This window comes from Girardinichthys multiradiatus, chromosome 9 (assembly GCF_021462225.1).
Source record: "Girardinichthys multiradiatus isolate DD_20200921_A chromosome 9, DD_fGirMul_XY1, whole genome shotgun sequence".
Classification (NCBI taxonomy): domain Eukaryota; kingdom Metazoa; phylum Chordata; class Actinopteri; order Cyprinodontiformes; family Goodeidae; genus Girardinichthys; species Girardinichthys multiradiatus.
Window position 1 is genome coordinate 47,348,945 of NC_061802.1, and position 13,662 is coordinate 47,362,606.

At 41.0% G+C, this 13,662-nt stretch overlaps 1 protein-coding gene across 2 annotated transcripts in view; it reads left to right on the plus strand.

Annotated features, from left to right (window-relative positions):
- Positions 1-4,318, plus strand: part of slc5a9 (solute carrier family 5 member 9) — a 148,671-nt gene extending 144,353 nt beyond the window's left edge. For both annotated transcript variants that reach the window (XM_047374797.1, XM_047374798.1), the window contains 2 exons: positions 648-863; positions 3,762-4,318. In XM_047374797.1, the coding sequence (XP_047230753.1) occupies positions 648-863; positions 3,762-4,064 (519 nt within the window). In that variant the 3' untranslated portion in view covers positions 4,065-4,318. The remainder of the gene's footprint in view (positions 1-647; positions 864-3,761) is intronic.
- Positions 4,319-13,662: the final 9,344 nt, after the last annotated feature.

The window sequence follows — 13,662 nt, forward strand, 5'->3', positions numbered from 1 at the left end:
AGTTGAAATAAATATTACACTATTTTTTTTATAGTTTATTTCAACTTTCATTGTGCTTTTTTATGTAAAGGGCATGTATGTATTTATTCATAAATGAAAAACATAGCATTATTATTAGATTGAAGCAGGCTGGCATCCCAGCGTCATAACATGAATTAGGTGAAATGTTCTTTTTGACTTGGAAGAAATATAGAAACCTAGTTTCAGTCCAAGTTGTCGATTTTAAATTATTTCTAGATGGGATGCTTTTTACAGGAGTCATTCTTTTCCTGCCCAGTAACATTTATCAGCAGACACAGGTAGCTTATCTTCATTAACATTAGCAGAGCTAACGCAGGTGCTCCTGTAAACAATCTTGTTGAAGGTCCTTGTTAAAGCGTTTGTTCCTTGTGACTTTCACATTTAATAATTTTTGTAAATGTTTGGGGTTCCATCACAGATGTGCAGCAATCTGCTGTTTGTTAGATATACCTAGGCAAGTCCAGAGATTAATCTAGATCATAGGTTATCACATACCATCCTGTTTACCTTTAGAGTGTAGGACAGTGGGTTTAGTGATTGTACCTTAGTAAACAAAGTTATTTAGTTTGTTTTACAAATCTGTTCGTTATGTAATGTATTTGTTGATCTGTATGTCTGTTTTCTAGGGTGCATTTTGGGGTCTCATTACTGGCCTAGTGGTGGGGCTAGTCCGCATGATTCTGGAGTTCTTCTACACAGCACCTTCCTGCGGTCAGGCTGATCGTCGGCCCTCTGTTTTAGCTGATGTCCATTACCTTTACTTTGCTCTCATCCTACTGGCTCTTACCTGTCTCGTAATAGTTGCTGTTAGCTTGGGATCTGCCCCAATACCAGAAGAACATGTAAGCGATATTTGTTGATTTTATTTTTAAATGGAAAGATTGAAGTTGTAAACAAGATGTATTACACAGGTCATTTTGTTCCATCCATTTTCAATATCTGCCTTATCCTTCTGGGTGGCAGGTGCCTCTCTCAAACTGTTAATGGGTGAGAGGTGGAGAAGACACGTCTCCAGTTCGTCATAGGGGGACACAAAGGACAAGCGGTGCACGCACACGCTGTGATAAGACAGAATTACAGTTTAAAGAAGCCAACAAACCTAACATGTTTTTGGTCTGTGTGGGAAGTCAGAGTACCCACATATGCAAAATAGTGCCTGCTGTTGCACTACTGTGTAAATTGAGACACTTTTACTACATTTAAGTACAGCTAAAAAAATTTGAATGTTGTGAAAAGTTCAATGTTTTTGTCACTCATTTTAGAAAGTGAAACTCCAATATTATATAGATACATTATGCATATAGTGAAATATTTCAAGCCATTTTTGGAATAATCCGAAAGGTAAAAACAGGAATGTGCCTCTCCTGTCCGATTCCCGTCAGAAACCTGCATGGAAAGAAGCTGCCATGTTGGAGCACAGCATTTTTGTGCAGCTCTGATTCCTCCTGTTCCTGGGCTGAGCTGGAAATGGATTAATGTGATTTATTTTGAAAGTTCCAGAAAAGTTCTTACTGGTCTTTAATGTTGTAACCTATGTCCATAGTGATGTGGTTTGTAGTGACACAAACAAAACAACAGCCTAGACTGCTACTTTATGTCTGTTGTCAGACTGAGAGTGAAAGATGCGGTATCAATCAGAAGGATACAAACTAGAGGATGACTGAGGGTTAGCCAATGCTACAGTGGAGAGAGCAAGTATTTGATAACCTGCCGATTTTGCAGGTTTTCACTTGCAAAGTGTGTAGAAGTCTGTAATTTTTAGGTACTCTTCAACTTTGAGACTGATAAGTTTCTTCCCATAGTCTCCTTCAGACTGAATGTGTATTTGCGTAATTTGAATTTAAAATTATTGGTTTGAGAATTGAAAAACTGAATTTGTCTGCTTGGAAACTGAATTTAATGGTTTGAAAGTGAATTAATTTGCTTTTAAAATGTATTTTGTTGTACTAAAAATTCTGTTTGACTACTTTCACTTTTAGGTCTGAAATTTAATTTCAGTTCCAAAATTCTGTTTTTTGTGTCACACATTGGGTCCTTAACGCCACAGATTAATCAAACAAAGATTTACTCATGTCATTAACTATTGCTGTGTCTAATTCAGGGGCTGCATCCTTTGAAGGTCACATTTGTAGGCCGATTACTTCATGGTGAGGCAACAAAGGCTATCCAGCTTCGAAGGCACCTTCAAATGTGGCCTACAAATGCATTTTGTTTCTAATGGCACAAGTTTCTTCCCATATGAGACTTTTTGGTCTAATCTCCACTTCCCATGTTTAGAGGGAGAAATATACAACCCCAAGAACACCATCCTTAAAAATTAAAGACTTCTACATGGTTTGCAAGTGGAAAAACCTGCAAAATCGGCTATGTATCAAATACTTGTTCTCCCCACTGTACCTATTGGTAGCTTGCTTTAATAGTGCTCATATACACAAGAGGCACAGGATAAAACTATTTAACAGTTGAAGATAATAGTTATTGAAATATGCTGTCACTAGTGACTCCACCGCCTACCAAATTAGTGACCGACCGTCTTCTGATGTCAAGAACGGTTGGAACCACAATCAAGCAGGTACTAAAATTAATTATGGTTCCACGTAACCATTACTAACCCTTACTAATGGAAATGTCAAAAAAGCAAGTCAACCTGTAGCAAACCCCTCTGAGTAAGGGCTAGTGGAAAAAGGGCATATGGGGTTCAGGTCGGGACAGTTTGCTGGCCGATCAAGCTCAGTGACAACATGGTGTCACTGAACCAGTTATAAGTTCCTTCGACAGTGTTGGCCGGTACCAGGTCCTGCTGGAAAATGAAATCAACATCTACATAAGGTTTGTTAGCAGAAGGAAACATGAAGTGATCTAAAACATCCTTATAGATGGCTGCATTGAATGTGGACCTCAAAAAACATAGTGGACCAACACCAGCAGATGATATGGCACTCTAAATCATCACTGACTGTGGAAATGTCACACTGGTCACCCTGGTAGGACACTTCTGATGTTGTCTCTGGTTCAGGAGTGGCTTGACATGAGGGATGTGACATTTGCAGCCCATGTGTAGAATCTGGTTTGAGCATAGTGACTCTGATGTCCTGACGTCAGCCTCAATCCCTTCCCTGTGAATCTCCTCCAAGGCTGGGGTTATCCATGTTGCTAGAGCACCTTTTCCTACTACACTTTATCCTTCCACTTAACTTGCCATCGTTAAGCAATAAGATTTTTACAATATTCTAATTTTGTAAGACACATAATTTTGGGGTTTCATTTTCTCAGAAATAAAGGCTTGAAATATTTTACTCTACTGTAATGAATCTAGATTATATATGAATTTCAGTTTGTTAGTGAGAAAAACAATTAAACTTTTTAACAACATAATTCCTTTGATCTTTCCAAAACTGCATCTTACTCGTAGGTAAAGAAGGCCACGTAAAAGTGGTTGCAGTGTTTTCACTCTCCAAAAATTACACAGGAAAGGTGGGAAAACATCTTCAATTTTTTTGTTCTGAAACAGAAACTAAACAGAATCGTAATTGTGTACCAAAACATCAGTTCTATTCATTGCAGCTGTGGTGTTATCGGTTAGAACAGGCCATTCTTAAACATGGAAAACATCGTCCTGAATATATAAAATAGATATATAAATAAATATAAGAATTTATTACAAGCACTCTAACAGAAACCTGTTCTAAATGTTTTTTATTTAACAGTTGCCATAGTGCTTACTGCTTTCTCCTGTGCAGCTCTACAGATTAACCTGGTGGTCCCGATATAATCTAGAGCCTCGCATTGACCTCACCACTCCGGCACCTGATCCAGCAGACAGCATTAGCTTTGGGACTGAGCAGTTGCAACAACCTACATGGAAAAGAGTTCTTATGTGGCTCTGTGGCTTGACTGGTCCAACCCCACAATCTGACCCACCAAGTACAGAAAATAATGATCTGAACTTCCTGCATGAGAAACCTGTTTGGAGGAAAGTCTGCAATTTTAATGCTCTGCTGCTTCTAGCTTTTAATGTGTTTCTCTGGGGGTACTTTGCATAAAGTTTTGTACGTATTCCATTTAGAATAATTGATGCTTCTAATAAAATTATCTAAAGGTGTAGTCCAGTAGTCTCTCGTGGCTCAGTGCACTGCAGCATGACACTTCTATTGACGAGGTGTGAAATGCTCGTTCCACTAAAATGTGGGAAGCAATGTTTCAGTCTTCAAATGATCACTTGATGATGTTTCTCATTCAACTATATACACCTGTAATTTATGAATAATATGATAAATGTATGAGTATATGAATTGAATGAGTGTGTTCATGGTTGTTTGTCCTGTATGTTTCTGTGTTGCCCTTCGAGGGACTAGCGACCTGTCCAGGGTGTACCCTGCCTCTCGCCCGTAGACTGCTGGAGATAGGCATCAGCTCCCCCATGACCCACTATAGAATAAGCGATATAGAAGATGAATGAATGAATGCTAAATGTATACAGACATAAATAAACTTTATAAATCAAAACCAATGTTTTCTGTTTAATTATAGTTTTTATGGTAAAATTATAGATAAGACACCAAAATAAAACTTTATGTTTTTATCCTTATCAAGCAAGAAACCTTATGACAAGAGGCAGGAGTTATCAGTCACTAACAGAGCACTTTGTTTACAGACTGCAGGTTTACTAGTGGTTCCATTTAGAATTTGTAAAAGTAGAATGGGAGTTAGATTCTTTAGTTATCGAATTTGTCGCCTGTGGAAACAGTTCTGGTCCGTGAGGCAGAAACCCCTCCTACGTTTAAGAAACATTCAAACATTAATTGTTTATAAAGCTTATAGTTAGAGTGGCAAAGGCTACCCTGAGCTATCTCTGTAGTTATGCTGCTATAGGTTTAGACTGCTGAACATAATGACCACTTTCCCTCACTGCTACATTCTCATACTCTCCAATTTGCTGTTATTCCAGCTTTTACTTTATGTTCTCTGGGTTTTCTCCTCATAGAGGCTACACCTGGCTCAATATTTAGCTGTGACACCTTCCTGGAGTTTGACATCGGCTCAGCGACTGCTGCCAACAACTTAATGTTCTCCTTCTGCACTTGGCCCTGTCTTTCAGTGTTCAATCCTGTCTCTCTCGTAGATGTAGCTACTGCCTAAGCTTTTACTGTATTAGCTGTATGTGCTCTCTTTCATACACTAGACTTGAAAAGTGGCTTAGAATTTATCTGCGTTCCTGTTTTTGTCTCCTAGATTAAGTCACTGAAGGAGCTACTAATGCCTTTCACATATAAAGAACTCTAGATTAGTGCTTTTGTGTTTTTTTGGTGTATGTGCTGTTCTCTCAAACCCCCAGTCAGTCGTGGCAGATTGCCACTCACACTGTGCCTTGGTCTGCTGGAGGTTTCTTTCTGTTAAAGGGGAGTTTTCCTTTCCACTGTTGTAACATGCATGCTCAGTATAAGAGACTGCTGCAAAGTCAACAAGACAATGCCAGTGACTGTCCACTGTCGCTTCATGATCATCCAGGATATAGGTTGCTTTCACGTGACGTCACATACCTGTACCACAAGAGCGCGAAATTTGAAAAAAATGCAGTTTACAGCTGCTCCAATCATTCTAACAGAGAAGGAAAAGGGTTATTATCAAGTTCCAAAGGTTAGCAGGAGTCTGCCAATGCCTGTATCTGCTGTGACCACTTTGTTAGCAGTAGGTTAGCTATCCAACTTGTTTTTTGTGGCTCTATTAACCATAAGGTTGTCGTTAAATGCTCATTTACCTAGTAATGAATAATAAGCTATCCATAGAGTAAAATGGACTTCATCAGGACTTTGCAGGCTGCCTAAGCTCTTTGGGTAATGTTGAGTTAGTAAACGGGGCTCTCATGGTCCTAACATGTCATCCAGGGATCAACAAGACCCAACAAGACAGCGGTTTCATGGCCCACCATGGCTGCAGATGTGGATTGCTATGTATCAGCCTGCATGGAGTGCACCCGATCCAAAACACTGTCGAAGGCCTACTTCATCTCCTCCTAGTTCCTGCATGGCCATGGTCTTGTATCTCTTTCAATAACTGGTGTTCTGGAGTCTAAAGGTAACTCTGTAATCCTTACAATTGTGGACAGATTCTCTAAAATGGCTCACTTCATTCCCCTAACTGTCAGGGACCATGCATTAAGACACAAAGACAAAGGTATAAAAAAATATTCTCTATTTAATTTTTCCCAAAAAATAGTTAACAAAAGTTAATGCAAAATGAAATAGATCTCTTAAAATGTCTTCCTTGCTTCCTCTGACCCTTGGCGCTGGTTAGGTCTTTTGGGGCTGGTCATATCTCTAAGCACAGCAGCTCTGATAGAAGAGTTAGGAATAAATTTAGGGTACCAACACGACATCCCAAGAAAGGATTTCATTTGAGTCCTGGTTTTCGACAATGGCCACGTTTTAATTGCTTGGACTTTTTGAATCTGAGGCTTGACGACTCCGTTGCCAATTACATACCCAATATTCAATTTCTTTCTTGGCCAAGGTGCATTTGGCTGACTTGACAGTTAGACTTGCAGCATTGAGATGCTCAAAAACAGCCAGATTCTCCTGTAAAGGTGTGGTCTGTCTCCATTGTAAAGGGTGTAATGAGACAAGTGTGGTTTGACTTTTCTTCTGAGGGCTCCAGAAGAAGCCCTAATTGAAATGGATTTTCTCCACGCACTGGAGAAGAAGGCATTGGGTCCGAGGCATTGCACACCTTCATGCATGCATGTCCAGGTAGCGAGAGCTACCCGCCACTCCTCGGCCACTGAAGGAGCCGAACGTGCCTTTGTCATACAGTTTGGCCGGGCCGGCTTAACAGCCTAGCTGCTGAGCTAATGATGTATGCTATGTTTTTTTTTTTAAAGTTAATACAAACTTTATTTAAAGGGTGGTTTCTAAACACAGATCAGCCATAACACGCCGTCAACGCTTATACATTTTGATCCTTTTATTAATGGTATTTTAAAGGTACATGCCTGACTTTAAAGTAGTGGAAACAAGCTATAATCTTCTTTGGTTAGCTAAAATGGCTAAGGTAACGTGAATCGCCAACATGTTATGAGTTTATTAAGAATCTTTTATCCAGAAAGGTTGTGAAAATAATATTTGCCTAAATATTATTTTACTAAATGTGAAAGCTAATTAAACGCCAGTTAAGAATAATTTTTCCAGGAAGGTTGCTGGTTTTATTTAAAGTAATATTTCCTTAAATATTATTCTAATATTTCCTTATTTAATATTTTCTTAAATATTATTTTACAAAATAAAGTCAGTTAATGAAACACTTGGGAATTAGTCATCCAGAAGGTTGGTTTTATTCAGCAAATCATTCTTTGAAATATTATTTTAGCAAAATAATGTTTATCTGATCTTGCATTGTGAATATTGGTTTGAAGGTATGCCAATTATCGACTAAGTTAGTTCCAAGACTAATTTAACATCATTTCCTGATTCCTCAAGATAATCCTTGGTTCTCAAACTTTTAATGTTAATGTAATGTCACTTTACTGGTCATAGGTTTTAACCATCTTTGATTATTTGTTTATATTGTATATAGAGTTTATTGGTCTTCCTTATATTTTCATTCTGCTTGGTAGTTTAGTTGGATTGTTCTGGTATAGTATAGAATTTGTTGATTGAAATATGTTTGACTTTGAGTTGACTTATTTTTGTTAATAAATTCTTGTATTTTAGGAAATTGTGTGAATTTATTCCGTGTGTGCAGTGTTGCTGTTTAGTAATGTTAGAGCTTACTCACTCCTTTCATTATTGTCATAATACCACCACCTTATTGGGTTGGTATTCAATGGACAACACTTAACAGACCGAATTATTATTTATAAAATTAAAAAATATTAATATTAAATAATATGTTGATAATAATAATCACAACATTAAGTGGGGTTCCTGGAAAGGCATTATTTTCAACAGCTTGCACTGTACATATACAGGGGTTGGACAATGAAACTGAAACACCTGGTTTTAGAACACAATAAGTTATTAGTATGGTGTAGGGCCTCCTTTTGCGGCCAATACAGCGTCAATTCGTCTTGGGAATGACATATACAAGTCCTGCACAGTGGTCAGAGGGATTTTAAGCCATTCTTCTTGCAGGATAGTGGCCAGGTCACTATGTGATACTGGTGGAGGAAAACGTTTCCTGACTCGTTCCTCCAAAACACCCAAAGTGGCTCAATAATATTTAGATCTGGTGACGGTGCAGGCCATGGGAGATGTTCAACTTCACTTTCATGTTCATCAAACCAATCTTTCACCAGTCTTGCTGTGTGTATTGGTGCATTGTCATCCTGATACACGGCACTGCCTTCAGGATACAATGTTTGAACCATTGGATGCACATGGTCCTCAAGAATGGTTCGGTAGTCCCTGGCAGCCCATCTAGCACAAGTATTGGGCCAAGGGAATGCCATGATATGGCAGCCCAAACCATCAGTGATCCATCCCAATGCTTCACTCTGGGCATGCAACAGTCTGGGTGGTACGCTTCTTTGGGGCTTCTCCACACCGTAACTCTCCCGGATGTGGGGTAAACAGTAAAGGTGGACTCATCAGAGAACAATACATGTTTCACATTGTCCACAGCCCAAGATTTGCGCTCCTTGCACCATTGAAACCGACGTTAGGCATTGGCATGAGTGACCAAAGGTTTGGCTATAGCAGCCCGGAAGTGTATACTGACCCTGTGGAGCTCCTGACGGACAGTTCTGGTGGAAACAGGAGAGTTGGGGTGCACATTTAATTCTGCCGTGATTTGTCAGCCGTGGTTTTATGATTTTTGGATACAATCTGGGTTAACACCCGAACATCCCTTTCAGACAACTTCCTCTTGCGTCCACAGTTAATCCTGTTGAATGTGATTCGTCCTTCTTGGTGGTATGCTGACATTACCCTGGATACCGTGGCTCTTGATACATCACAAAGACTTGCTGTCTTGGTCACAGATGCGCCAGCAAGACGTGCACCAACAATCTGTCCTCTTTTGAACTCTGGTATGTCACCCATAATGTTGTGTGCATTTCAATATTTTGAGCAAAACTGTGCTCTTACCATGCTAATTGAACCTTCACACTCTGCTCTTACTGGTGCAATGTGCAATCAATGAAGACTGGCTACCAGGCTGGTCCAATTTAGCCATGAAACTTCCCACATTAAAATGACAGGTGTTTCAGTTTCATTGTCCAACCCCTGTATGTTAATAAATAAACCACAACGGCACCTTATTGATTCATTGAGTGATGGCTTTGAAATCAGCCGTCACTGATATTAATGAAATAATGGGACTCACAACATCATAGTTGTAACATCAGATGTCAATGCTTATATTTAAGAGAATAATATAACTTGTGACATTCCTGGACTTCACAATTTTAGACATTAGTCAAAGTTAATAACTCCAATAGTATGTCCTTGCTAGTAACAATCAACTCCACTGTTTAGGCAACATTTTTTATGTTTTGACTTAGTCTGGTTTCTTCTATGTAAACAATAGCTTGAGACTTGGTTTAACTTCACAGTTAATCTCACTGCCCATACAGTTTGCTGCCCATCTGTATCCAGAGGTTGCGTTTTGTAAAAAAACACAATTTGAAACTGAATCAACTTTGCAGTTAATTTTAGTGACTGACCTAAGATTTGATACATGTTTATATTCAACTTTATGAGTTTGTTTTATCTTTAATAAAAAACAGGGTTTATTGCCAGATTCAATTCCTAATCTAATCTAATCTAATCTAATCTAATCTAATCTAATCTAATCTAATCTAATCTAATCTAATCTAATCTAATCTAATCTAATTTAATCTAATCCACCCTGCTGTAAAGGGGGGTAAAGAATACTGTCTAATCACTAGTTCCTCCCAAGGAAAGGTGAAGGATAATGCTAAATCACTAAATATCCTTAGAGAAAGGAGTAGCATTGTGACACTTAAAGCATAGTGTTGATATATACACATAACTGGACATACATGTATTAGATTGTGTTGTTGTTGTTGCTTTAAGCAATTTCTCATAACTTTGTTGTTGTGTCGTAGTGTCTACCGGAACAATGGAATGACACTCCGTTATGAATTCAGCAGACATGGAGAGACATAAGGTTGTTGCTGATCTCATCTGATGAAAAGATTCAGAAGTTGGTCAACTTAAGTATCCAACTAGAGACATGATTTCAGATGTTGTTGGTAGGCTTACCTTGCTGTATCAGCAGAAATCCCAACTGGAAGCTCAAAGATATGTTCAGTTACAGACTGACCATCAAATGACCCTTCAAAGAAAGAATGCTGTGAAACTTGAGCTCTCAAAAGTTGAGGAGAGGACAGAGAAGGCTGAAGCAAAGCTAGAGGACCTGAAGACAGATCAGTTCAGGAAAGCTGCATCCCAAAAGGGGGGACAGACCCCCACCTCTTACGTACAAGGTTTGCATAATCACTCACAGCAGCCACAGCAGGAGTCAGACTCAGACAACAGGGATCCAGTGTCTGACACCGAACATAGGTCAAAGTCTCCACTTCGTAAATTTAGTCAAAGTGTTGGAAGTCAGATGGTCTCCAGTGGTGCCCTGCCAAATCCCATTGCAGTGGACAACCACCAGGATGACCAAGTGCTGGAATCAGCAGGTGCCAGTGGTCCGAATGGGTGAAAAGGGCAGCCTTCCAGCCTGATCTGCACCCCTTCCCCTTCTGACTCTGTGTTGACCTGTAGGGGCCAGGAGAAGTACACAAGGTTTTCAGGTGACTGACTCCAACCTGACCCACCACAACACTTATTGGAAAGCTCTCATGTAAATCACGAGAAAACTCATTTTCTTCCCCAAAGGTTAGACCATGATCTTCCACCATTTCATGAAATTAACCAGCTTGACTTTTCAGATGGACATGGTCCACCTTGTGAGTACGGTTTTAGACAGCTACGGTTTTGTCATATTGGATAAGGCTGACTTGACCCACATGCAGAAAACACGGAAGACAGAGAAGCGTTTCAGGAACTTTATTTACAGGTGACCTGGGGCTGGAAAACCAAAATCTGCTGACTGGCTGCAAAGGAACGGACGCAGGTAAGAAATTGCAAATGCAACCCTTGAACACTACTTTGTAAGGGGGCTTACGGTCTGGTTGGAGGTCGGCCCGCCAGGGAAAGAGGTTGTCAGTCCTGGGGGGAGCGGCGTGCCTACGCTGAACCGCCGGAGCTTCAGATTGTCTTGGCAGGATGGAGGAGGGTGGACAGGGTTTGCCTGGAAGTTGCGGAGGAACCACCAGGGCCAGCGGCCGGCAAGGGAGAGACGATCAGGATCCAAGTTACAGGTCCTTCTCAAAATATTAGCATATTGTGATAAAGTTCATTATTTTCCATAATGTCATGATGAAAATTTAACATTCATATATTTTAGATTCATTGCACACTAACTGAAATATTTCAGGTCTTTTATTGTCTTAATACGGATGATTTTGGCATACAGCTCATGAAAACCCAAAATTCCTATCTCACAAAATTAGCATATTTCATCCGACCAATAAAAGAAAAGTGTTTTTAATACAAAAAACGTCAACCTTCAAAATACCATGTACAGTTATGCACTCAATACTTGGTCGGGATCCTTTGGCAGAAATGACTGCTTCAATGCGGCGTGGCATGGAGGCAATCAGCCTGTGGCACTGCTGAGGTCTTATGGAGGCCCAGGATGCTTCGATAGCGGCCTTTAGCTCATCCAGAGTGTTGGGTCTTGAGTCTCTCAACGTTCTCTTCACAATATCCCACAGATTCTCTATGTGGTTCAGGTCAGGAGAGTTGGCAGGCCAATTGAGCACAGTGATACCATGGTCAGTAAACCATTTACCAGTGGTTTGGCACTGTGAGCAGGTGCCAGGTCGTGCTGAAAAATGAAATCTTCATCTCCATAACGCTTTTCAGCAGATGGAAGCATGAAGTGCTCCAAAATCTCCTGATAGCTAGCTGCATTGACCCTGCCCTTGATAAAACACAGTGGACCAACACCAGCAGCTGACACGGCACCCCAGACCATCACTGACTGTGGGTACTTGACACTGGACTTCTGGCATTTTGGCATTTCCTTCTCCCCAGTCTTCCTCCAGAGTCTGGCACCTTGATTTCCGAATGACATGCAGAATTTGCTTTCATCCGAAAAAGTACTTTGGACCACTGAGCAACAGTCCAGTGCTGCTTCTCTGTAGCCCAGGTCTGGGAATGCGGCACCTGTAGCCCATTTCCTGCACACGCCTGTGCACGGTGGCTCTGGATGTTTCTACTCCAGACTCAGTCCCTGCTTCCGCAGGTCCCCCAAGGTCTGGAATCGGCCCTTCTCCACAATCTTCCTCAGGGTCCGGTCACCTCTTCTCGTTGTGCAACGTTTTCTGACACACTTTTCCTTCCCACAGACTTCCCACTGAGGTGCCTTGATACAGCACTCTGGGAACAGCCTATTCGTTCAGAAATTTCTTTCTGTGTCTTACCCTCTTGCTTGAGGGTCAATAGTGGCCTTCTGGACAGCAGTCAGGTCGGCAGTCTTACCCATGATGGGGTTTTGAGTGATGAACCAGGCTGGGAGTTTTAAAGGCCTCAGGAATCTTTTGCAGGTGTTTAGAGTTAACTCGTTGATTCAGATGATTAGGTTCATAGCTCGTTTAGAACCCTTTCAATGATATGCTATTTTGTGAGATAGGAATTTTGGGTTTTCATGAACTGTATGCCAAAATCATCCGTATTAAGACAATAAAGACCTGAAATATTTCAGTTAGTGTGCAATGAATCTAAAATATATAAATGTTAAATTTTCATCATGACATTATGGAAAATAATGAACTTTATTACAATATGCTAATATTTTGAGAAGGACCTGTATTGTCAGATGAGTTTTTCAGAGGTTCTTTTACTTGGAGCGGGACTTGGGCAACCTGAGACAAATACAAACTATTAGACAAGGTTATCAAAATTCTTCAAAGATACAAAGTTTCTTCAAGGTTCTTTCAAACTAGGAAATGGCCAGGTAATAGTACCACAAAGAGGCAAAACACTCAGGCGTCAAAGTGCTGGCTTGCCACCCTCTTGTAGTCCTCCAGCTGATGACAAGATGCGACACACCTGTCCACCCTGATCCTTCAGCTCCAACGGTCCCTACTGGTGGAAAAGGGTTAGTAGCAGGCAGATGATAACCAGGATCTAACACCACCACCCCCTCAACGACTGCCACCGGGCGGTCCAGACGACCCGGCCTGGGACAACCAGAAGTCCTGGACCAGTGTCGAGTCCAGGATAAAGGACCGGGGAACCCAGAGGCGGTCCTCCGGACCGTAACCCTCCCAATCCACGAGGAACTGCCACCCCCTGCCACGCCGACGGGAGGCCACAATCCGATGGACCGAGTAGGCAGGGTGGCCCTGGAACTCCCCGGGATTTAAACGGAACAGTCCATGTCGACAGCCACAGCTGCTGACCCGGGCGATAGGCAGGGGCGGGGATCCGCCGCCTGTCGGTGTAACGCTTGTTTGACGCAGCAGTCCGTTGAAGAGCCTTGGTGGTAACTGCCCAGATCCGTCTGCATCGTCAAACGTGCTGTCGAACTGATGTCACTGCGATCTCACTCTCATCAGCTGGAAAC